Source organism: Heptranchias perlo, chromosome 1 (genome assembly GCF_035084215.1).
Source record: "Heptranchias perlo isolate sHepPer1 chromosome 1, sHepPer1.hap1, whole genome shotgun sequence".
Lineage (NCBI taxonomy): Eukaryota > Metazoa > Chordata > Chondrichthyes > Hexanchiformes > Hexanchidae > Heptranchias > Heptranchias perlo.
In genome coordinates, this window is record NC_090325.1 from 137,156,315 (window position 1) to 137,182,648 (window position 26,334).

The window sequence follows — 26,334 nt, forward strand, 5'->3', positions numbered from 1 at the left end:
TAGAATAATGATAATGGGGGACTTCAATTATCCCAATATAGACTGGGACCGTAACATTGTGACGGGCAAAGAGGGGGAGGAATTCCTGAGAAAGGGATCTTGTTCAGTTGGATTGAAGTCAAAAATTGGCAGGCAAAACAGTAATTGAACAATGGGAGGCCTTCAAGGAGGAATTGGTTCAGATACTCAAGTGCTAGATTGTATAAATGCAGAGATTAGACAAGCGTGTAACAAAGGCATAGTGGTCTTAATGGGGGACTTTAACCTTCACATAGATTGGGAAAAGCAGACTAGCAACTGTCAGAAAGGTAGTGAATTTCTTGAGTGTGTCCGGGATAGTTTTCTACAGCAGTATGTCCTAGAGGCAACAAGGGGGCAAGCCATACTAGATTTAATAATGAGTAATGAACCAGATTTAGTTAACGGCTTAACTGTGCGTGAACATCCATCCAATAGCGATCATAACATGATCGAGTTCAATGTAGTGTTTGTAAGGGAAAAAAGTGAGTCAGCTGCTAAGATTCTAGACTTGGGTAAGGCCGACTTCAATGGGATGAGACAGAGACTGTCCACAGTAAACTGGGTAAATCTGTTAATGGGTAAAACGACTGATGATCAGTGGGAAATGTTTAAAGAAACATTTAACTAAATACAGAACTGGTTTATACCCCTGAGGGGCAAGAACTCTACTTGCCAAAAAAAACAGCCATGGACAACTAAAGAGGTAAGGGACAGTATAAGACGTAAGGAAAGGGCATACAAAAAGGCAAAAAATGGCACAGATCCTGGCGAATGGGAAAGATACAAAGATCAATAAAGGGTCACAAAACAGATAGTAAGAGGTATGAAAAGAAACTTGCAAGGGATATCAAAACCAATACGAAGAACTTTTATAGTTATATTAGGAAAAAGAGGGTGGTCAGGAGCAGTGTTGGCCCCTTAAAAACTGAAAGTGGGGAAATGGCGGACATGTTGAACAATTACTTTGCGTCAGTATTTACAGTAGAAAAAGAGGATAGCATGCCGGAAATCCCAAGAAAACTAATATTGAATCAGGGACTCGATAAAATTAACATAAGTAAAGCAACAGTAATGAAGAAAATAATAGCACTAAAGAGTGACAAATCCCCAGGACCAGATGGTTTCCATCCCAGGGTTTTAAAGGAAGTAGGTGAGCACATTGCGGATGCCCTAACTATAATCTTTCAAAGTTCTCTAGATTCAGGAACTGTCCCTCTAGATTGGAAAATTGCACATGTCACTCCGCTTTTTAAGAAAGGAGAGAGAGGGAAACCGGGGAATTATAGACCAGTTAGCCTACCATCTGTTGTGAGGAAATTGCTGGAGTCTATAAATTAAGGATAGGGTGACTGATCACCTCGAGAATTTTCAGTTAAGTAGGGAGAGCCAGCATGGATTTGTGAAAGGTAGGTCGTGCCTGACAAACCTGATTGAATTTTTTGAAGAGGTGACTAACGTAGTGGACAGGGGAATGTCAATGGATGTTATTTATATGGACTTCCAGAAGGCATTTGATAAGGTCCCACATAAGAGACTGTTAGCTAGGTTAGAAGCCCATGGAATTGAGGGAAAAGTACGGACTTGGTTAGGAAATTGGCTGAGCGAAAGGCGACAGAGAGTAGGGATAATGGGTAAGTATTCACATTGGCAGGATGTGACTAGTGGAGTCCTGCAGGGATCTGTCTTGGGGCCTCAATTATTCACGATATTTATTAATGACTTAGATGAAGGGATAGAAAGTCTCATCTAAGTTTGCCGATGCCACCAATCTTTGTGTCATTGTAAGCAGTGCAGATGAAAACATAAAATTACAAAGGGATATTGATAGATTAGGTGAATGGGCAAAACTGTGGCAGACAAATGTGAGGTCATCCACTTTGGATCAAAAAAGGATAGAACAGGGTACTTTCTAAATGGTAAAAAGTTTAAAAACTGTGGATGTCCAAAGGGACTAAGGGGTTCAGGTACATAGATCATTGAAGTGTCATGAATAGGTGCAGAAAATAATCAAGAAGGCTAATGAAATGCTGGCCTTTATATCTAGAGGACTGGGTACAAGGGGGCAGAAGTCATGCTGCAGCTGTACAAAACCCTGGATAGACCGCACCTGGAGTACTGTGAGCAGTTCTGGGCACCGCACCTTTGGAAGGACATATTGGCCTTGGAGGGAGAGCAGCGTAGGTTTACTAGAATGATACCCGGACTTCAAGGGGAGAGATTACACAAATTGGGGTTGTATTCTCTAGAGTTTTGAAGGTTAAGGGGTGATCTGACCGAAGTTTATAAGATATTAAGGGGAACAGATAGGGTGGATAGAGAGAAACTATTTCTGCTGGTTGGGGATTCTAGGAGTAGGGGGCACAGTCTAAAAATTAGAGCCAGACCTTTCAGGAGTGAGATTATAAAACATTTCTACACACAAAGGGTGGTAGAAGTTTGGAACTCTCTTCTGCAAACGGCAATTGATACTAGCTCAATTGCTAAATTAAATGTGAGATAGATAGCTTTTTGGCAACCAAAGGTATTAAGGGATATGGGCCAAAGGCAGGTATATGGAGTTAGATCACAGATCAGCCATGATCTTATCAAATGGCGGAGCAGGCATGAGGGGCTGAATGGCCTACTCCTGTTCCTACAGAGTAGTCACATTCCTACAAGGAGGAAAGGACTGGCTCCCTGGATGACTAAAGATATAGAGATTAAAATGGAACAGATAATGGAGGCTTATGTTGAATGTAAGGTTCATAATACAGTAGAGAACCAGACTGAATACAGAAAGTACAGAGGAGATCTAAAAAAGGGAAAAGGAGGGGTAAAGAGACTAGATTAGTGGCTAACATAAAAGGGAGCCCAAAAGTCTCTTATAAACATAAATAGTAAAATGGAAGGGTGAGACTGATTTAGGGACAAGAAAGGAGATCTTCTTGCAGAGTCAGTGGGCATGGCTGAGGTACTAAATGAATACTTCGCATCCGTCTTCACTAGAGAAGAAGATGCTGCCATTGTAGCAGTAAAGGAGGAGGTAGTAGCGATATTGGATAGGACAAAAATAGATAGAGGTACTTAAAAGGTTGTCAGCGCTCAAGTAGGAAAGTCACCCAGTCCAGATGGGATGCATCCTAGGTTACTGAGGGAAGTACAGGTGGAAATTACGGAGGCTCTGGCCACAATCATCCAACCCTCTATAGATATGGGGACGGTGCCAGAGAACTGGAGGTTTGCAAATGTTACACCCCTGTTCAAAAAAGGGGAGAGGGATAAACCTGGCAATTACAGGCCAGTCAGCCTAACGTCGGTGGTGGGGTAACTTTGAGAGACAATAACCCGGGACAAAATTAATTAGCACTTGGAAAAGTATCGACTAATAAATGAAAGTGAGCGCGGATTTGTTGAAGTAAATCAAACACGATTTTTCTTTATCAAAGAACTCAATCAAGTTAGAGGAGAGGGTTGATGAGGGTAGTGTGGTTGATGTGTATATGGACTTTCAAAAGGCATTTGATAAAGTGCCACATAATAGACTTGTTAGCAAAATTAAAGCCCATGGATTAAAGGGACAGTGATAGTGTGGATATAAAATTGGCTACGGGACAGAAAGCAGAGAGTAGTGCTGAACGGTTGTTTTTCAGACTGGAGGGCTGTTCCCCAGGGGTTAGTATTAGGACCACTGCTCTTTTTAATATATATTGATGACCTGGACTAGGGTATAGAGGATATAATTTCAAACTTTGCAGATGACACAAAACTTGGAAATGTAGTAAACAATGTGGAAGATAGTAAAAGACTTCAGGAGGACATAGACTGATGAAATGGGCAGACACTTGGCAGATTAAATTTAACACAGAACTATGAAGTGATACATTTTGGTCGGAAGAATGAAGAGAGCCAATATAAACTAAATGGTACAATTTTAAAGGGACTGCAGGAACAGAGACCTGGGGGTGCACATACACAAATCTTTGAAAATGGCAGGACAAGTTGAGGAGGCTGTTTTTTTTTTAAAGTGTAAGGGATGCTGGGCTTTATTAATAGAGGCATAGAGTACAAAAGCAAGGAAGATATGCTAAACCTTTTATAATACACTGTATAGGCCTCAGCTGGAGTATTGTGTTCAATTCTGGGCATCCCCAGAAGGATGTCAAGGCATTAGAGAGGGTGCAAAAGAGATTTATTAGAATGGTACCAGGGATGAGGGACTTCAATTATGTGGAGAGACTGGAGAAGCTGGGATTGTTCTCAGAGCAGAGAAGGTTATGGGGAGATTTAATAGAGGTGTTCAAAATCATGAATGGTTTTGACAGAGTAAATAAGGAGAAACTGTTTCCCGTGGCAGAGGGTCAGTAACCAGAGGACACATATTTAAGGAGATTGGCAAAAGAGCCAGTGGTGACACTTTTTTTTATGCAGTGAGTTGTGATGATCTGGAATGCACTGCCTGAAAGTGTGATGGAAGCAGATTCAATCGTAACTTTCAAAACGGAATTAGATAAATACTTGAAGGGAAAAAATTTACAGGGCTCTGGGGAAAGAGCAGAGAATTGGGACTAATTGGATAGCTCTTTCAAAGAGCTAGCATAGGCACAATGGGCCGAATGGCCGCCTCCTGTGCTGTACCTACTATGATAAGAGATATGCTTTATGTACATGCTGACATTGCAAATTGTACTTTTTATCTCTGTTGTGGAGATCTTTTGGTATCATTAAATAGAAAATGGTAATTGATAGCTAGATGATCAATGATATTCAATGTACTGTAACCTGCAATTTCAATTTCTGTTGCTGGATAGGCTTTGTTGGTCACTGCATGGAGAACCTACTGTTAGATCAAGGCTTTTGGCTGAATTGCCTTGATGAAGAGGATGTCAGAATTGAGGTCCAAATAAGTGAAGACTCTCTAAAAATAATGTCCAGAGGCCTTCTTTTACAAGAAGGTGAGGATCTGTTATTCTGAACTGTGTGTTCACTTGGAAACAAAACCCAATAACTCCATAAAGAAATCATGCATTGCAATTCTGCTGTTACAGTCTTGTTGAATTTTAGCACTTCTTGGCCTGTTCACTAGGTGTAGCACTTCCCAGAAACCAACAAGGGTGGCCAAGAAGGAGAAGCACTGACATTGTCCATTTTGTGCTGTTACAAGTACATTGTCTGTTTGCTGACCATGGACTGGCAATTGACCATGATTGCGGTGAACTCTGTGACCTAGATCGCTCTCCTGGCTGAAATAGAACGTGTAATATAAGAACTTGTTTTGGGAAATAATGGGGGAATTAGGATGATGAATATTTTTTACATTTTTATATATTAAATTTTTGAAATATTCCTGCTAAAGCGGCACGAATTAAATAGAATGATAGATTTTCAATAAAAGCAATCTTCCTGTAGAAACCTGACACAAACTTGCTTCCTTTTGCTAGTTTTTGTAATTTCATGTATTTATTTAGATTAAAAACTTATAGCTTGAAATTATGAATGTAACACTGGCACAATAAGTGATACTGTTCAGAGGTTGGAGCTGAGACAACTTGTTGGAACAGAGTAGAGGCAGCTTTGCCCTGCATCTAATCATGCTATATCTGGAGTGTTTGATAATGATATTGGACGCCTGAAGTAGAAAGTGTTTCAATCTCTCTTGCTGACATGAGCACAAAACTTCTTATTAAACAAAAATAGGGATGTGGACCAAATGGCTTGTTTCTGTTCCTAAAAGTTCATACTTTCAAAACTATCCAAATATCAGTTAAGATTCCCTTGTTGCAAACCAAGGGACATAAACACCATGACCCTTCTGGCAAACCTCGATCCACCACAAGCAAGGTCACCTGTGTCATCATGGGACTTGGCCAGGGGAAGTTGGACTGTCAGACCAGGAGTTTACTTGTCCCTGGCTTGTCCCACAAAGGGAACCACCCTTGCAGCAACCTTGAGTACCCTTGCAGGATGTTTTAGGGTGGGGGCAGCTGGCCTGTCCCCTCGGAGCGGGCAGCTTCCACTGGAATAAGTGGCCTGCCTGGTCAAGCGAGTGAAATATTAAAATGAGGTGACTTCCCCATGACCCCACGCACTTTGGCAGGATCATGAATGGAAGTCTCCAAATGTTTGTAAATTAATTTTTGCTGCTTATTTTTTCCTCAGGAGCGTTTTTTGTAAGGTATCCATTCAGTCTTCAGAAATGTGAAGAAAATGACCTGGAGCCCAAAAAGAATGATCTTATTGTTGTTGACAATGCAAAAAGAGGTTCTAAATGGGCAGGACAGTCTCTGGTCAGTGGAAAGAAGGGTTTGGTTCCAAAATCACACGTGGAGCTTCTCATCCCTTTTCATCAGTAGGTGTTAGAATTTTCCAGTTACTATTGCTTTAAAGTATTGAACTTGTGGGGAGATTAATTTATTTTGGGAAAAGAGTAGATGTTTTGGAGATCTAAATTCTTGTGTTTTTTGGTAAGCTTATCATGAAAACCTAGAATGTTGTGTGAACCTTCCTTGATTGGCTGAGATCAAATATGCTATCCAATTTCCTTCTCAGGTACTAGTAATGATCATGCCAAAAATTTCCTTATAAGTGGTGCTCCCTGCAAGGATTGTGGAATCACCCCAGGTACTCATCACCAGACTGCCAAAGGCACTGACAGATTTTTTTTAAAATGTTTTTTATTCGTTCATGGGATGTGGGCGTCGCTGGCGAGGCCAGCATTTATTGCCCATCCCTAATTGCCCTCGAGAAGGTGGTGGTGAGTGGCTTGCTCGGCCATTTCAGAGGGCAATTAAGAATCAACCACTTTGCTGGGGGTCTGGAGTTACATATAGGCGAGACCGGGTAAGGACGGCAGGTTTCCTTCCCTAAAGGACATTAGTGAACCAGATGGGTTTTTACGACAATCCGATAGTTTCATGGCCATCATTACTGATACTAGTATTTTAATTCCAGATTTTTAAAATTTAATTAATTGAATTTAAATTTGCCAGCTGCCGTGGCGGGATTTGAACTCATGACTCTGGATTTTAGTCCAGGCCTCTGGATTACTAGCCCAGTAACATAACCACTATGCTACCGTACCCCCGATATTCAACTAGAGATTGAAGGGCTGAAAATCCACAGCCCTTCCGGCACACTTCCACCATAGCTGTGGTGGGAGTCAGGTGGAAGGGCCAGACATACCGGGTCTTGTCCTTCCCTGGCAGTTTTTGCGGGGTCTTGTTGAGAGCAGAGCTGCCACCTACCCCTAAAAAAAAATGTTACTATTGTACGAGGGGCGTAGCTGGATACGTGCAGGGACTCCCAGAATGGGAGCTTCCTCATCCCCGGTCTGGTGGATCCTTGATATACTGGCTTGCCCACAACAGATGTGGGTCTCAGCTAGAAGTCCAGGCCAGGATCATGGCATGGACCCTCACAGATTGCTGAAATTTTTTGGAACATTTTGGCCCCTCCTATAAAGGCCCTCCTTAATGTGTAATCCCACCACCACGAGCATCACCATAATGTATTAAAAAAAAAACATTTTTTGATTTTTATCTCAAGCTACAGATACTCGGTGGCTGTCTGCCCACTGCTGTGGTGGTGTGGAACTCATTACTGGACACTGAGAAAGGCTGTGCACATGTCCTTCTTATTTGAGTTCCTCCATCTGTTTTCTGTCCCTACCCACAGATGTACAATTGCACTGGTCAAAGTCCCACATGACACCCCCTGTGACTGACTGCAGCACCCTATCTCTCCTCATCCTCCTTTACCTCCCTGCTACCTTCAATACCCTGATACTCCATTCCCCCACCAGTATTTCTCATCTGCATTGCAGTCTGGGGCACGTTCTTTCCTGGTTCTGCTCTTACCTGACTCAACAGAGGCACTACATTGCTGCAAATGGCTTCTTTTATTTTCACATGGTGACCTCTGATGTACCTCCAGGGGTCCGTCCTTGCTCACCTCCTCTTTGTCGTCTACATGCCACCCCTTGACAGCATTATTCAGAAGCACCGTTAGCTTCCACATGTATGCCAACAACTCTCAGCTTTACCTTGATACCTCCTTCAATGACCCAGAGGTGGCTGCCATATTCTCATTACCTGGATGAGCCAAAACTTCCTCCAGCTGAATGTCGACACAACTGAGGCTATCCTGACTGGTTCCTGTTGGCACTTCTGGCCTCAATTCTGTTAAGCTGAGTTGAGGTGTAGAATCTTGGTGACTTGCTCGACCCTGAACTTGGCTTCCTCCTTCACACCTGCTCTGTTACCAAAATCGCTTTCTTCTACTTCTGCAACATTGTCTGCCTTTGCCCCATTCTGAACTTCCACTGCTGAAAACCTGGTCTGTGTTTTCATCACTCCAAGGCATGACTTCTTTAACACCTTCCTACCTGATTTCAACTGATCCAAAAATGTGCAGCCTGCATCCTCAACCACACAAAGTCCCATACTCCCACCATCCCAATCATTCATTGGCACCCTGTACTCCTAGTGTGTCAAGTTCAAAATTCTTGTTCCTGTTTTCAAATCTTCGTGGGTTTGCCCACCCTATCTTTAGAGGTCTCTTGCTGTCTTCTGTCCCTGCTCACTCCTTTTGCTCTTCTAACATCAAGCTTCTCCTCACTCCTTGCTGCCTCTATTGTCTGGAACTCTCTTCCCAGTTTCACCTGACTTGCCATCTCCCTGCCTGCTTTCAAAGATCCCCTCAAAACCTTCATGTTTGACTTTGCCTTTGATTCCTCATCCTAGCCTATTGAATTCCCCCCCCCCTTCCCCATTGTATCTATTTCCTCTTTATTGTGAAGCACTTTGAGACATTTTTCTGCACTTATTGTTAATGTTGTACATGCCCTGCTATGCCAAAAGGTTAAAAATGCCAATTTGCAGTTGGAATTTTTCCCCCTGATTTTTTTTCACTCCACCTCTAAAGGTGGCGATTTATGGTTGGACTTGTGCTGGTGGACCTCTAGTACCTTTAAAAAGATTCAGTAGTTCTGTGCTTTCTCTCTACCCACTTTAGAAATGAATGATTGTCAATATTTGAAGCATTTGTGCATGTTAACGGGTACAGTTCAGTATCTCTTCAATCCAGGAGCTCAGGTTTAAATGCAGCCCAGACTGAGAGGATGAATGTCTCTCCAGGCTGAGGCTCCTTTTAAAATTAGTTTAGGCAACCTAGTTTCTAGTCATTGTGGGACAGCTGCTCATAATTTTATATTAATTGGCAATCACATTCGGAGGCCGTAAGTGCAGCTGATGTGACAAACTGTGAACCATTGCTGTAGGGGGTGCTCTTCTGTCAAGGCAATTTGCTAGGTAGAGTAAAGGGAGCTTTACTGTGCATCTTTACCAGTAATACCTATTCTGTGAGTGCTAAGTGTTGACACTGTGTGACAAAAGTGGATAAGTGTTCCATACCCTAGTTTCAGACATCTCATCTTGAGGAACACAAAAAATAAATTAAAAGAAAGAACTTGTACTGTGTGGCTGGGGTTTTCCACCTCTGCACTTGCCAGCACATGATTTTTCTCCCATTCACTGTAATCAGTGGAAAACTGCAGGCAGGTAGAGCAGAAGTGGAAAACCCTGAAATGTGGGCATAGAGTTACATTATGGGAAACATGGGGATTTTCATAAATGTGAACATATTTTACAAGTTGACAAGAACATTCAGGCTCAAGTGGTTAAAACTAATCATGTTGTATGGGCTGCATCATTTCATAAATTCAGGCTGGAATCTTGTCTTTTTAGGTGGTTTTTCAAAAAGTACAGTGAAGGCATTGGTGCACCTAGTGACATGGCAGCAGAATTTTCTCATCCACTTGGTAAGGTGCTAACGTGTTACAACAGTTCATAGATTATATGAATTGTTTTGGGGGAAAAATAATAAAGGTAGAGCAAAGTAATTAAACTAAGGGATATCTATTTTAAGATCGCTGAGGAAAAGCTCCCTTTAAAAAAATAGATTAAAGCGTCTTGAAAAGTTGATTTTAACATGCTTTAATTGTCTGGCCAGGAGAGGGGTCCTGCGTGGCAGTGGTTGATTATGAAGGTGTTGGACTTGAGGAGCTGAGCTTCCAGACGGGGGACAGGATTGAGATCATTGGCTTCCTCAGCACATGTATGCAGTGGTTTCTGGGGAAAAATGAAACAAGTGGAAAAACTGGATTTGTGAAAATAAATCTCGTGAAGCCAGATGATTTTACGCCACTGTAAGTAGTTTTTTTTTAAATTGAGAAACTGAGGTGAAAGGCCGTGGCCCATAATTCCCATTCTGATCATTATGAAGTGACCTCTATTGGAAAGTACACGTGTGAACACATGGTTCCAAAACCTGCCGATGCTCACTGTCCATCTTACAAATGAAGAACGGTCACTTAGACAAGGGACCGGAGGCAGCAGCTGCCATTGGAATTATACCTAAATTGAAAAGAATAGCATCAAAGATGAGGTAAATCAATTAAAATAATTATTCAAAGAAATAATGGGAAATATTAAACTAAATAGCAAAGAAATTTCATAACACCTTTGTTGCTAATATTGCACAGTACAATTTAAACCCAGTTTATGAAATTTTGGGTGCCCTCCGTTCTAAAGGACATAACCAGTTGGATACAGCTTAGTGAAGAGTAACAGGATTCTAAGACGTAAAACTCTGCAGCATGAGGAGAGGCTAACAGAACCGAACTCACTTTCATTAGAGAAAAGTGGATGGAGAGGGGATGTTAATCAGGTCCTTTAAATATTGAATAGTGTGGTAGCTTTTCCTCAGTGGTGGGTTTACCACTGAAATAGCATTTCAGCCCAAATTTTCTTAATGCATCTCCATTAAATATGCATAGTGGGCTCCTGGGGCTATTAACACCTGAATGAATGGTGGAAAATCAAGCTGTTTCCTTCAGACATGTGCTCCAACCTATCCAGTTTTCCAATATTAACTTTGCCCAGTGTGCTTGGCTGCACACCCAGGAAAATATCCGTATAGTGACTAGAGGAAATCGTCCCCCATGATTGCGAACACAAGTGCAAAATTTTGCAAACCTGAAATGAGACTACAGATGAGAAGATCTGATTTCCCCAGAAAATAGTGGATATATAGAATAGACACCCATTAAAATCAATTAATGCTGTGGTGACTCATGCCTTCAAAAGGGAACTGGATAAGCAGAATTTAAATGTCATTCTTTTAATGGCCAATCTGCCCTAGCACATTCCACCAACATCTTCACTTTTTTTATAATTAAATATTTTTTAATTGCTTTGTGCTCAAAAATAAAGGATGTCAATGTTGAGAAATTAAGCCATTTTTGGTTAGCTAATGCACAGAAATCTCTACCCCAGCAAAATACCATAACCCTATTCCAAGGTGAAGTTTTCTACTTCTGTCATCAAACATTGTTACTGTACTTTGAAAGTAAGATGCACAATGTTTATTCAATTGTATTAAATTATGGATAAGTTTGTCTACCGATTGTGGCTCCGTAACACAATGAGTTAAATCTGCGCTAAATAACTTTACTTAGAACCATACAGTCAGGAGACAATCTACTTGTACACCCCATCACTCTAGGCTGCTTGAATCCAGATCCCAGAGGTAAAAGAACAGTTTGTTAACTCATGACACCAGCCAGTCCCCTAATATATAGTCAACTTTTTCTATAATAAATTTATTTGACCACATTTAATAATGGAAACTCCCTATGTAAACTTGTTACAGCTCTAATTACACCATAATAAAGAACAAACTCTCATTTCTGTAGTGCTTTTCACAATCTCAGGACATCCTACAGCCAATGAAGCATTTTTGAAGTGTAGTCACTGTTGTAATGTAGGGAAACATGGCAGCTAATTTGCACACAGCAAGGTCCCACAAACAACAATGAAGTAATTGACCTGTTAATCTGTTTTAATGATGTTGGTTGAGGAATAAATGTTGACCAGGACACTGGGAGAACTCTCCTTCCTAGAATAGTGCCAAGATATCTTTTTATGTCCACCTGAGAGATCAGATGGGGCCTCAGATTAATGTCTCATCTGAAAGATGACGTCTCAGTGCAATGAGATGTCAGCCTAGATTATTACGGAATAACAAGTTTATATAAGAAGGTTCCATTCTAAATCTGGGCACAGAAAATAAGGACAGAATTAATGACTTTAAAATGTCGCCTGAATTACGTCTGTGCAGCCTGGTCAAATTGTCCTCTGCCCTTTAACCTTGCTTCACATGAAAATGACACTTGATCTTGACTCCCCATGTATAATGCCATAGGAGATCGACTAGCATATACCTTAAAAGTTTTAAGACTGCATATACCTAAGAGAAGGCTGAGGTTTATGGTGTTGGGAATGTAACCTACACATACCCCTGTAATGTATTCTGAAATAACATCCTTTCATATTGATCTGCACTGGATCCCATGAAACCTCTCTTCAGCCAAAATGTTGAGGTAATCTGGACTATGAACGTCCTCACAGGGACATTACATGACTGGCTGACTGAAGACAAAATTTAAGTAAATTAAGATGACTCCAATCAATTTTTCCCTACTTTGGAACATCTGCAAACTGCAAAAATGTGTGACCTTTTGCTTGAGACTTCAGTGCTATAATATAAGGACATAAGAAATAGGAGTATGTCATACGGCCCCTCGAGCCTGTTCCGCCATTCAATCAGAACATGACTGATCTTCGACCTCAACTCCACTTTCCTGTGCAATCCCCATATCCCTTGATTTCCCCTCGAGTCCAAGAATCTATCTATCTCAGCCTTCAATATATTCAATGCCCTCTGGGGTAGAGAATTCCAAAGATTCACCATCCTCTGAGTGAAGAAATTCCTGCTCATCTCAGTCTTATTGGCCGACCCCTTATCCTGCGACTATGCCCCCTAGTTCTAGACTCTCCATCAAGGGGAAACAACCTCTCAGCATCTACCCTGTTAAGCCCCCTCTGAATCTTATGTTTCAATGAGATCACCTCTCATTCTTCTAAACTCCAGACAGTATGGGCCCATTCAACTCCACCTCTCCTCAGAGGACAACCCTCTCATCCCATATTTGCAATACAGGACCACTAACTCTAGTGGATGCTGCATAACCTAATAGCAACGCTAAACTTGGCAATCCCTCTCTATGGAGAAGTACTTACCCGCCAATCATTATCTTCCTCTAACTACATGGTTGAAATCCCAAATTGGACATGGGGAGAAAGCGGGGGAGGTCAAAAGCGGCCGAAGAACCCAGCATGGCCAGGAACGTGGAGGTCCTGCCGAATTTAACGGCAGGTCGTCGTTATAATTATTTTTTTTCCGTTTCCCGTCCGGCAACTGGCCAAATTGACGGGCTGGCTGGCGGGAAAACCAGCAGCAGGAGGCTGCAGCCGGGGACCCTTCGGGACAGTCCCCGGCAATTGGGAGGTGGGCAGGCTGCAGATCGGGGGATGGGGTGGTGGGAGTCACAGTGATCGTGCGAGGGGAGCAGGAAGCAGATCGGGGCTTTGTGGTGGGGGGGCGGGGTTTGGCAGTGATCGCGGGAGGGAAGCAGGCTGCAGATTGGGGCTTGGGGGTGGTAGTGGCTGGCAGTGATCGCGTGAGGGAAGCAGGTCGCAGCTTGGGGGGCGGGGGGGTGGTTGCTGATCACGGCAGGGGCTAGAGAGGCCGTGATCGGCAGATGGGAGGCCGAAGGCTTCCTTCAGGGGCCGGGGATCACTCCTGCTCCTCCTGGCCCACAAGGAGGCACTTGCCTTCTGGAGCCGGAAGCTCCCTCCTCCATTTAGCTGCCAGGTTTCCTAAGCCTTGTGCAACCCGCATGGCAGTAGCCAAATTTAAATCAGGCTCCCAATTGCACTGTTGCTTGATTTAAATATGTTAATGAAGTATCCTGCCTCCCCAAGATGGGATGCTTGCACGGCAGGCTATCTGCTGCCGTAAAAATGGTGACGGGTGCATACGCTTCGGCTTGGGGTCGCGTTTCGTGTTTTTTTTTTAGGGTTTAGCCCCTCATTTTCTCCCCCCCCCCCCCACCCCCAACAACCTCCTGCCCATTGCTGGGGGGTTAATATCGAGTCCAGGGAGTTTGCGGCAGGGAATCAAAGTCTTCCACCAATTGTACAACGTGTTGGCATTCCAGCACATTGCATCAGAATGCTGCCTTTCACTAAATGTACATCACCGCAGGGAAGCTGTGCCTATATCTCAGCTTTAGGACTCTGTATCATTGCTACTTTATAGCCCCTGATTATACACATACCTTTGCATTTGTTTTTTAATTCTAGCTGTTAAGAGCTAAAATTGATGCAGCACCCTCTATGTATATGTATGTTACAGTATTCTGTGCAGTTGATGGCTGCAAAGAACAGTATTATAAGTGTAAGTAATGTTGTACCATTCCGTTGTAAGTAGACTGCTGACACTCACTGACCAGTGTCAAAACAAGTGTGCTCTATGTAACTGTGATATTTCCAAATACATTTAAAAGCTTGACAGCAAACCATATATAGTACAGAGCAGCATGTTTGTGCAGTGTGTTGTCAGCTCCAATGTGCCATGACACGCACTGGTAGGACATGGAGTTAAAACCACTGTGCCCATGTGCTTACAATTTTAATCCTGGCATAAGTGGGAAATGCTGAGCTGAGGCCAGGGGATCCCCTACTGGGCGAGCATATTGGATATGTATTCATCCAACAGTAATCTCATACACCTCTTAGTGGCCATTTACAGAATGGCAAACTGTTACCAAAGAATTGTGATTTGTCCATAGGGCAAATGGTCTACTGTTCATTGACGAAGCAGAAAAATCCTTTTTCGCTGAGCAGGAAAAGTTCAGTGAAGAAGATTCCATGAGGTTGCTCAAGCAAATGACACAGACTGACATCAGTGTGGTCTATCGAATGGGTGAGTGAGGACTACAGTAGAAACAAACTTGAATGAGCTAGCATTTATGTAGAGTACGGTAGCCTTGTGGTTTTGAGACTGGACTAGCAACTCAGAAGTCATGAGTTTAAATTCCACCCCCCCCCCCCAATGGCAAATTGAATTAAATAAATATGGCAATCTGTGGGCTAGCACCATGAAAGTTGTTAAATTTTTATTTAAAAATCCAGCAGGCTCATTAATGCCTTTGACGGTAAGGAACCTGCCAACCTTACCCAGTTTGGCCGACATGTGACTCCAGTCTGAAACTATGATTGACTCTCAATGCCCTAAAGCTGACACTGGATAGGCACTGAATGCTGCCTTGCTAGTGTTGCTCATGACCTAAGAGTAAATAATGAAAAAAAATTCACCTTATCACACTCTTGGGATGTCCCAAAGCATTTCACAACCAATGGATTACTTTTGAAGCGCAGTTACTATTGTTATATAGGGAAACATGTTTTTACGTATACAGTAATATGAACTAGGATTTAATGTTTATTGTAGGAGATAACAAGTGCTGCCAGAAGGCATTGTTCAGTGGAAGTAGATTGAACAACCAACTATAGTCACTAGTTTACTGAAATTTGCCACCTCTGAAATCAATGTAAATGCCACAAAATTCATCTTTTCTCCTTTTAGCCTCTTTGCCATGTTTTTGATTTGCCCTAATAGCCTTTTTTTAAACCAAGACTTCATTAGAAGACACACATTTTGGAGTTTCTTTGACAAAGTACACTTTTATACATTTTTTGTCCTTATTCCTAAGGCTCCCTTTATATCAGGCTGCTCCATGACTACTTTATGTATCTTCTTACAGCTGCATTCTGTTTCTAAGAGGCAGATGTTGTATTCTGACTGTTTTACAGCTACATATTCAGGAATTCAGTGCTTTTATTGAACGGACATTCATTCTTTACCTAACACGAATGTGTTAGATACTAATTTTCAGTTCTTTTTCAGTTCTCACACTTTTCTCCTATTGTATCAAAAATAGTACTATTTGTGGCCAATTTAGTCGCTGGACTTTTAAAAATTTCTCCCCCGTTATTCCTGTTGGATATTGAATATACCCTGTATAGTGGAATAATGTGTGTAACCTTTTCAGCTTACCACATGCACACTCCTTAACAGTCTTGTTACCCAAAACCTTTGTTTTCAAGCTCTCCTTGTCTTCTCTGTGAGGCTTTGTTTTTGTCTGATACTCCACCTTTGAGTCCTTCCACCATTCCTTCAAATGGTACTTTGAGACACAATAAGGTCCAACCCTACCGGACCCTGAAGGCATGAATATACCTACAGGATACAGGTGTAACCCTGGTCAACAATAACTAAAAGGTGGTGTATTAATGTAAGTTATCGTTGGGCATTGGACCAAGTAGGAGTGGGATTAGGGAAGGTTGACAAAGCATAGACGAAGAGGTAGGTTTGAAGGAGGCTTTTAAAAGTGGGGAGGGATGTAGCAAGGGTTTTGAGAGGGAGTTCCAGATTGTGAAGGCAAGATGGCTCAAGTCTCTGCTACCAATAGTAAAGGAGAGGGAGAGGGGAAGGTCCAGTGGATCAGAGTTGGAAGAGCAAAGGTGGATGAGAGTTGGAAAAATGGAGGGTGCAGGGAGAAATGTAGGACTGGAGGAGGTTGCAGAGGTGGAAAGGGGTCTTCAGTGGAGGGATGTAAAGACCAGGAAGAGGATTTTGAAATCTCTGCATGATGGGAGTCAAGGTTTGGCATGATAGGTGAGTGGGATTTTGTGTGGTGTAGGATGAGGTGGAGTTCATATAATGTGACACACAGGAGGCCATTGAGGAGTGCATTGGAAAAGGTGACAAAGACATGGATAAGGGTTTCAGCAGCAATGGATGTGAGGTAGGGTGGATACTGGTGATATTTTGGAGAGGGAACTAGTCAGCTTTGGTGATTAAATTGGATGTGGAGTTTAAAGCTGACCTCTGGTTTCAGATTGTATATTGTCAGGCCTCATTTGAGGGGGCACCTGGGAGATGATGGATCAGGAGCTGGATTGGAGTTTCTGGTGGAAACTGAATGGGGTTGGCTTCCATCTTGCCAATGTAGAGCTACAAGAAATTCTAGCTCATTCATAATTAAGCTGTTGGCTAGCTTAAGGCCCTCAATATACCCGAGACCTTTCTCTTTCCAAACCAAATTACAAATTGATGTTTCTTTATTCAGCAGTGCTCTGCTCCCACATACAACAGTGTGTGCTGCTTTTCTCCAGTTTACCCCATCCATTCAAACTACTTTCTTCACCACAGACCATATATACTTCACGATATAATTCATTATTTCAGCCTTTCTGGTTGATACCTATTAATCCATCCTGGATCCCCACCATTGTCTTTAATCAAGCTAGCTCACCTTTGAACTGGAGTGCCAGATAATGAGTGCTCACATCTGACAGACCAATTCTCCTTCAATTTTGGATTATACATTTTAAAGCTAAAGTCAAAAATTAGTTGTGCAAAGGCTACAATATCTGCTGTAGTACAAAACTGACAGATCCATCAGCAGGGCAGTTTTTCAAACTGGCTGTTTCTGGCAGTTCCAACTGACCTGAACAAGTGTGCGCTTCACTCACTATTGTATTATATTTTTTATATCCAGATAAACTGGGACCATTGGATTCACAACATGAGGATGGAAAAGGTAATAAAATAAGAATCTATTTAATGTAAATTGAACACTAATTTGCATTATAAAAGTTATCACTTACTCATATGGGATCATTGACGAAATTTTTTTTGCATCCATAAGATTACATAATGTTAGCTTGTTACTATATACACAATACATCTTAGTAACTAAGTTTATCTTGTGTAAAAAAAACATAACCATGCAACATCCTTTTGCTAGTCACTTGATCAAACACAAATGTTTGTCAACTTTGTATTTGCTTGCATTCCAAAGTGACCATCAAACAGCTTGAGAAATTCTTTTGTTCAAGTAAATGTGCCTTATTTTTTTAATGCATAAGATTGCAAGATAAGGATGAGGAAGGACCTTCTATCCTTTTGATCTCATCCTTCCAGAACCTTACCATCTTCCCATACAGATTTTAACTCTTTTTCTTAAATGAGTTCAGTGTCCTGGCTTTAACCATTCTTCTAGCAACTCGTTCCAGTTGTTCAATACTCGCTCTCCTAAAATTTCTAGAATGTGCCAGAGCACTTGGCATAAAGAAATTCTTCCTAATGTTGTTCTAAATTTGCTGCTCGACCCTGGACCAATACCTTTTGTCCTGCTTACCTGGAAGTATTGTTTCCCGTTTACTTTCTCTAGCCTATTAAGTATTCTATGAGATCCGCTTTGAGACATTTCTTTTCGAGGCTGAAGAACCCTAGCTTATTAAATTGTTTCTCATACCTCTTCCCTCTGACAGGGATCTGCCTCGTTTCTCGTCTCTGAATTGCCACCATATGTTATGGAGACCAGAACTGTGTGCACTACTCTAGATGTGATGTGGAGATGCCGGTGATGGACTGGGGTTGACAATTGTAAACAATTTTACAACACCAAGTTATAGTCCAGCAATTTTATTTTAAATTGACAAGCTTTCGGAGGCTTCCTCCTTCCTCAGGTGAACGTTGTTGGAAATCCTAATTTTCGAGGATTTCATTTCCAACAACGTTCACCTGAGGAAGGGGGAAGCCTCCGAAAGCTTGTCAATTTAAAATAAAATTGCTGGACTATAACTTGGTGTTGTAAAATTGTTTACAATACTCTAGATGTAGCAGAAGGCACAGTATGGTCTTAGTTTGAAAAGAAGGTGCTGTATTGTGTCTATTAAGTGAGGCAAAGGGAATTGTACACTGCTTCGATTTAAACTGCTGAGAGTATGTAACCAATCCAGAATGGAGGGAATTTTAACCCTCCAGGATGGGCAAGAGAGGTGCGGGGCGTTGGGTTAAATTCTTAAAAATCTAAAACCTGACCCCATCCTGCCATGTATGCACCTACCTCCGTAACTGTGGTGGGCAAGTAACCCACTCTTGAGGCGGGTCAGGAATTTCAATACGTTTGAGGCTGCGTGCCTCAGATTTTAGCAGCCATTTAGATTTAACCGTTGCAGGCTGGGTTTTCCAGTGCTCTGGAAACCCAGCAGCTGAAGGCAGGGGAGAAATGCCGGATCCAGCGGGTAAGTGCTTTTTATTGCACTGCTTGTGGGAAAGGAGGAGTTGGGGTGCTTCTTCCCGTTTTCCCAAGCTAACCTCCCAAGCTAAAAGGGTATTTCATTTTCTACCATGACCAATTTTTGAATGGTGTAAATTGAGCTATACCAGTATTTCTGCAAGTTCTCACAGCATTTTCTTAAGCTAGATTCTGCTTCAATGTAGATCTACTTGTAATTTTTTTTAGTGTTAAATAATTTGTAGATAATTCTGAGTAGTTGATAACTGGTAAATGTAACGTCCATGGGCTTAATTTTAAAAGCAAGCCGGGAAGGGGGCAGAGGAGTCAAATTGAGGTTGGGAAACCCATTAGGGCGTCCCGGAAGTTCTTATGAATTTGACGTAAAGACATTTTTTTGTTGGTTTCCCATCCGACTGACCAGCTGATTGACAGGCGAACAGCCAGGGAGAGGATGTCTTCAGGTAAGTCTGCAGGTAAGTCTTTGTATGGATATAGGGGTGGCATGGGGTTGGCACGGGGGTCTTGTGCCATGGGGGATGGGATCGGGGGTCATTGCAGGGGTCCTCGATCATTGAGGGGGGGAGGATTGGGGGAGGGGGAGGATCGTTGGGGGGTCGGTGCAGGTAGGCTAGTTGGGCCTGGGGGAAGCATTCCTGCTCCTCTGGGCCCACAAGCTGTGCCTTTCTAGGCAACTACCTGTTTGTCTAGGGCCTTCTCGCCTCCTTTCACGCGGCGTAAAACAGAAGGCCTGGGAATCCCAGCCCCGCCCCCCCCGGGGTTGAAATCAGGAAGTCCACAAAAATGGAGGCCCAAAGTCTCCTTGAAAGGTTTTAAGGCCCAACCCGCCTCCTGGGAGCGGATTGGTTGCCCGCCCCTCCTCCTGCCCCAGTGAAAACCTGAAATGGGCGGGTCTGAAATTGTGGCAATTTTCAATGCCACCCCCCCGTCCCTAACCCACCCATTTTTCACTTTGAAAATTGAGCCCCATGTCTTTTGTGTGTGCTTTAGAAATAAGGTAACCTGTAAAGTAGTACAATGAGAACATTTCAATTACGACAGTATAGTAGAGTGATTTAAGAGTGTTTATAGGATAGGCTGGAACCAAAGATTTGCTGGTTTCTGCTTTTAATGCTTCTGTTACTCACAGTAAATAACTATTACTTCCTTACAGGAGAGCAACAAACTCCAAGTATTCAAGAAATCGAATTGTTGAAAGCCAAGCTGAATAAAGCTGTAAATGGGTTAAAAGAGAAAAACCATATCACATCAGACAATGGGAGGCAAGCTATTGGACAGGATTCCATAACTTGTGACAAAAAGAATGGATTTGTCTGTGAGGAGCCAGAGAAAACCTTGTTCTGTATACGCCACACAAGAGACCTCGACAATCCTGAGATATTTCACCCTTTATTGGTCTTCTTGGATCATGAGGAATACAGCAAACTCTTCAAAAATCTGTACGACTCCTGTTTTTCCTTTCTGAAGTCCACCTTTTATGGCTATAATGAAGAGGAAGAAGTGATCCATTACCTTGAGGTGGCAAGGGAGGCAGCAAGAAAGAGACAGATGCAATGGGCTCAAACAAGAATCTGTTTTCTACTGGGCAGAATGTGTGCCAAGAAGCTCAAGTTCTCACAGGCCAGAGTTTATTTTGAAGAGGCTCTAAGTCTAATGAAAGGACAATTCACAGACCTGTTTCTCTTAATTGCTGTGTATACAAACCTTGTTGCCATATACTTGAAACAGAAAAACAAAGAGAAGTGCTCTGCCATTTTTGAGAAGATTGCAGCCTTACTCTTGGGTATCCCAAACTACATCTGTACCACTGATATGGAAGCTGAAGTTCTGAAATATGTTTTTAGGAAGGCAGTACTGTCAAAAAATGAGCATGCTGAAGCAAGGACATGCTTTCTTCTAGCTAAACTTCATATAAATCTTAAACAGTATGAAGATGCATTGCCCTTCATTGAAAGACTGCAGTTTTTGAGGAACACCATTATGGTAGAAAGTAGTACTTCCTTAGACTTTCATCTTATCCTTGGATCACTGTATTATCAGAAATGTCTGCCAAACCTTGCTATAGGCTGTGTAAAACTTTTGTGCTTACAGCCTACTAGAACTTTAATTGATTGTTTGAAAAGTGCAAACTTTGTCATGAAAGGGGCCTCCAAGCTCTATGGAATGGCTAGAGTCACTCCCATGATTCCAACACAAGTTGCACCTTACCTTAAATGGGCACTTTCTTTAGCAAACAGACTTGAACAGGACAACATTAGTAGAACCATTTACTTTAGCTTGTCAGAAATTTATAAACTGCATGGAATATATGGCAAAGCAGTTCATTATATGGAAATGGCCATTAACACAGAAGCCTCCACTAGTACTGAGGAGATGATTGATGCACTCATTTCTCTTGCATGGTTGCACATTCTGAACAGTCAGCCTGCTAAAGCCGTTGTCTTTTTAAACACAATACTGGAGTCCCCTTCTGTTCAGAGTTGCCCTGTACAGCAGGGGGTTGTTTACAATATGATTGCTATCTCAATGAGAAGAATGAGCAATGTCAAGGAAGCTGCTAAGAACTACCACAGAGCTCTATCAATCTCTGTGAATTCAGGACTGAAATTTAACCAAGCTATTACCAATGCTAATTTTGGTTTGCTTTGGCTTTGGTCAAAGGCCTATAGTCTTCCAGAACAATTTCTTTTAAAGTCCATACATCTCTTCTCTGAATTGCAAAATGTTGCATCTGATGAAAATTTTATTCAGGTTCTAATTATTCTCGGACAGTACTACATTGATCAAGAACTAAAAGAAAATGGGATATTTTATTATGAATGGGCACTTTTAATTGCACTGAAAGCAAATCTAATTGAAAGTAAGTATTTGCCTTTTTTATAGACCAAAATCATCTATTACTATGTGTATTAACATAATCAAAGCAGATATATTCTTATCATTTAAGGTGGAAATTCTGCTGACCCTTTTGAGGGGGTAGGCGTGTGGCATGTGGGACTTGCGTTCGCTGTTGACCCTATCCAAATCCCATTTTACAGTTTCAGTGCAAGCCTCCATTTTTTTTTAATGAGTAATGCCAGTTGTCTGCATTTTTGCAGTGAAGAGATCAAAGAGCAGTGGCAGTTAGCTTGACTGTTCTCAGCAGAAATGATTCATGTTGCAATCTATAGGTTATGTTGGGTGTATAGGTGTCAGAGCTTTATGACTGAAAGGTAAAGAGGAGGGCAGCCTGAGGTGCTCTTCTGCTGTTAGGGTTTTTTCAAATGGGGCCAACAGCCATGGATGTAGAGGTTAGCCTGGTCTCCTAAGAGCCATTCTTCGAGTGTTTCTTCTCCTTCAAAAATTGCAGGCACCATGGCCAGCCAAATAATGAGGGTATCATGGCTACTTCTGGATAATATTACCATGCATAATTATGTTTCTGTGGCCAGATACCACCTGAACACTAATTTGAGTGCAAATTCTTCCTGTTCATGTAGGTCATGGGGTTGATATGAGAAATCCTGATGCCCACACATGTGCCATCTATTATGCCCTACACTCAAGAACCAGGTGAATGTCCTGTGCCCTGCCCAGCCGATGCCCCCTTTCCACAGAGAATGTGATGGAAGAGTTCACCCTTGCAATATAGCATTTGGTTGATACTTGTGTGCACTGTAGATTGCCTGATGTGGCTGATGTTACCTGTGGGAGCTTGGGAGAATCCAGCAGCATGAAAGCCTAATGCCATGGTAACATGGGAAGAGCTGCCCCTGTTCCACATGTCTGCAGTTTATCTCGTAGCAAATGGTACAACTCAGTGACATGTCAGCTCTTGCATGTCCAGTTATATGTATAGGGATCTGTAAATGTGGGCCCCGTAAAATTTTCTACGCCTCAGTCCTTCCAGTTTGGCACAAATTACCTTCTCAGAGGCAGCTGTAACTTTATATAGCGCTGCATCCATACGGTCATCAAGGCTCTTCTGAGTCATGTCCACTTGTACCTCCAATTTTACAATAAGCATTGATGGCAGATAGCCAGACACTTGCGCTCTTATGAAAGTGCCAACTTCCCAAGGGGTGCATAGAGTTACAGATTGCTCCCATGTAATCATTAGGACTCCTTGACTTTTATATTAGCTCCCCACGATAGCTGGGGTGGGGGGATGAAATTGAAAATGAAATAACAGGGATCGCGTCCCCAACACGCCGTGTACATGCCCGTTGCCGTTTTTACATTGGCGGGTTTTGTGGTGCCGTGGAGAGACAGACACTTCATTGACATATTTAAAGCAGGCTCCCACAGTGCAATTGGGAGCACAATTTAAATTTTACAGAAGCCGCGCGGGTTTCCCAGCGGTCGGGAAACCTGGCAGTGAGGGAAGCGGGAGCTGCCAGCTCCACAAGGTTTACAGCACTCCATTATAGGCCAGGAGGAGCAGGAGTGCTCCCCCCACCCCCCCAACCCCGGCCCCTCAAGGAAGCCTTTAGCCTCCCCCCTGTCAATCGTGGCCTCTCTCTTGTCCCCCACTGCTGTGAATACCAATCTTTCTCTCCCCACCCACCCCCGAGATTGCCAGGGACCGTCCCAGGCTGTCAATTTGTCCGGCTGCCGGGCGGGAAACGGAAGAAAAAAATGCTGATTAGGTCCTGCAGTTAAGTTCGGCTGGACTCCCACATCCCCGGCCTTGCCGGGTTCTACAGCAATTTCCAGTCTCCCCGTAAATATCGGGCCCATCAGTCCTTAAGGGATGAACATACATAAAGAACAACGCGAAAAGACCATTGCCGATCAAGCCCAACCCATCCAGACATGGTGCACCCTTGATCTACCCTCTGGGAGAGGCAAAAAAAAGTGAAACAAACCTGAGGGTAATTTAGGAACAATTCTGGGAAATTCCTCTCCAACTGCTTAAGGTAAACAAGCCATCTCCTGGAGTCTATGGTAACTCATGAATCCTACTATTCCCTTCTACCCCACAAGTTACCCTCCATAACTCGAAGTAGTGTTCTCTGTTACGAACTTCACTGGTTAAATGTGCAGATATTTTGCAACCATAAACTATTTCTTTTTGTCCATTTTCATGCCAAGATTCTTGGCGGCAGCAGCCACGATACTTGCATCCTGAGACAATCCAGTATCGCAAAACTTTTCCATGGGGGCAGAAAACTGGATGGGCAGTTGCTGGAGAGTTCTGGCTAGTACACTGCAATAGTGGCTGATGACACCAGTCTGTTATTCGTGCACGAAGGCAAAACAGACTAACAATGGTTTCAAGGCCTAGAGTCATTGAACAGGCATTTGGCATCCTCACAGAGCAGTTCCATTGTTTTGACCATTCAGAGGTGCCTCAGAAAAGGCGTATGAGATTGTTTTGTTTGGGTTTGCTGCATGTTTTGAGAAGCACCTTCCTAACATCACTGACAAAGTGCAGATAGCCCATTTTCAAGGAGTCTATGGTTCTGAAATTCCACAGGATTCTCCTATCTCCTGCCATAACTTTGATGAAAAACTTAAAGAACTGATGGAACTTCAGAAAAATGGCACGAACAGGAGAAGTCCTGTGGAATTTCAGGGTCCTACATATTTGGAAGGTAGAATCAGCACAATATTGCTTGTGTTTCTCAACGTCTTTCATTCACCATTCAAGTTATATGGTTTGTACTTTGCAATATAAACTGCAGTAATTTTTGCCTTATAGCAGCGTATAGTATTTGGCTTAGAGCGCAGCAACAGGCACAAAAGATTGCACTCTCTCTGAAGAAGGGCTCATTGTCCAGGCGAAGCACAGGACAATGGGGCAACCTCAACTGTTCACCTTTGTGACCCTTCTGAAGTCTCGAGAGTTTTCATGAAGGTACAAAGGTGTTTGAGACAGCGTTCAGCCTCTGAGCTGTTTGTGGTGAACTTTTGTCGTGGTGAAGCCAGTTGCACGAAACAGATCTTGATGATTTATAAATCTTTCTTTTCTTTGCCTTTTTACAGCTGTGGCAGGAAGATCCCTGCTCAAACCAGTTCAGTAAGCACTGACTGCCGCTTTCTCATTTTATGTCTGGCCGACATGACACTTGAAAGATGTTAAACAGCAGGCTCATCATTCGTTCAGTTTTGGCTGCTAACAATAGGGGCAACACGTAGCAATTAGCAGCTCAGTGGAAAACTTGGATCTCAAATTATTGCATGCAAACAATATTTGTTTTCAAGCATTAAACACTGTTGACTCTGCTAATATTACAAGCAGAGAAATGGCACCCGGGACTCACTTTTCAATAATAGTCTTAGCAAAGATTTTTTCTGCTAATTTCTCAACATGCTTTGGGATGAAAGAGTCAGAATAGTAGTACAAACAGACAATCTCTTATTGCTTTCTGCTGGCCTTGTTCCCGTGTTTGCATATATCTAATCTGCAAAATTTAATACATAGAGATAAAGATGTAGATCTAACTATCTTGTTCATCAGAACGACTAGAGCTGTGAATTTGAAGTTTCATTTCTTCTGTCATGCTTTCGATTAACTGGTGAAATTTATGGTGAAACGTACAGGTCTGAAGTGTACAGCAACTTGGCGAAACAGAATGTAGGAAAGAGTGCATGTCATTTTAATAAGAATAAATCAATGTTACTCAACAAACTCTCCAATGCACTGTGAGATACTCTTCGGTGTGTTTAGAACTGCCTGCCAAATCAAATAATCAGTCTCAGCGTGTTAGTTCTTAAACTAAATTAGTTAATGCTACTGTTGTCCTAATAAATCTGTCGGGTCTGTTACAATATTTATGTATGGAATGTAAATATTAGGAATCAGTAAGACCGATGTCCTTGACTCTGTTCCCAGCACCTTCTATACTTTCTGCTTCAGTTTTTCTTTTTGAATCTAGGCCAAGTACGAGCCACTCAGTTGCTGTGCCAGTTTTACAGTTCTGTCCTACCTAATGAGGCCCAGTGCATCATCTACAATGAATTTCTGCTTTACCTCACTCGTAAACTGTCAGACAAGGAACTTGAAGGGCATGTTCTACAAAGCACCAGTCAACTCTATCTCACTCTGGGAACTGAAAGGTAAAGGGATTCAATTAAGTGATGCCTAGTAATGTTAAGTTTCCAGATGATTGTTAGTTGTTCTGATTTGATTCTACCATTAGTGTGTAGTGAATGGTAGAATCATTTTCTTTTGTTCTTAATGTGCCCATTTGTATTGTATCCTTTAAACATCAGGCAAATTTTGTGAAATTAAACTACCCTTACATAGCATAATAATTACTGCTGTGCTCATGCCATAATCC

At 42.3% G+C, this 26,334-nt stretch overlaps 1 protein-coding gene across 8 annotated transcripts in view; it reads left to right on the forward strand.

Moving 5' to 3' along the window:
- LOC137326337 (SH3 domain and tetratricopeptide repeat-containing protein 1) overlaps window positions 1-26,334 on the forward strand; it is a 61,760-nt gene that overhangs the window by 16,637 nt on the left and 18,789 nt on the right. For all 8 annotated transcript variants that reach the window (XR_010964175.1, XM_067991372.1, XM_067991378.1 and 5 more), the window contains 8 exons: window positions 4,809-4,952; window positions 6,157-6,346; window positions 9,741-9,814; window positions 10,006-10,201; window positions 14,750-14,883; window positions 17,525-17,566; window positions 20,223-21,929; window positions 25,930-26,110. Coding sequence is in view for 7 of the 8 variants with exons in the window: in XM_067991372.1 (XP_067847473.1) it covers window positions 4,809-4,952; window positions 6,157-6,346; window positions 9,741-9,814; window positions 10,006-10,201; window positions 14,750-14,883; window positions 17,525-17,566; window positions 20,223-21,929; window positions 25,930-26,110 (2,668 nt within the window). In the remaining variant the exon portion in view is untranslated. The remainder of the gene's footprint in view (window positions 1-4,808; window positions 4,953-6,156; window positions 6,347-9,740; window positions 9,815-10,005; window positions 10,202-14,749; window positions 14,884-17,524; window positions 17,567-20,222; window positions 21,930-25,929; window positions 26,111-26,334) is intronic.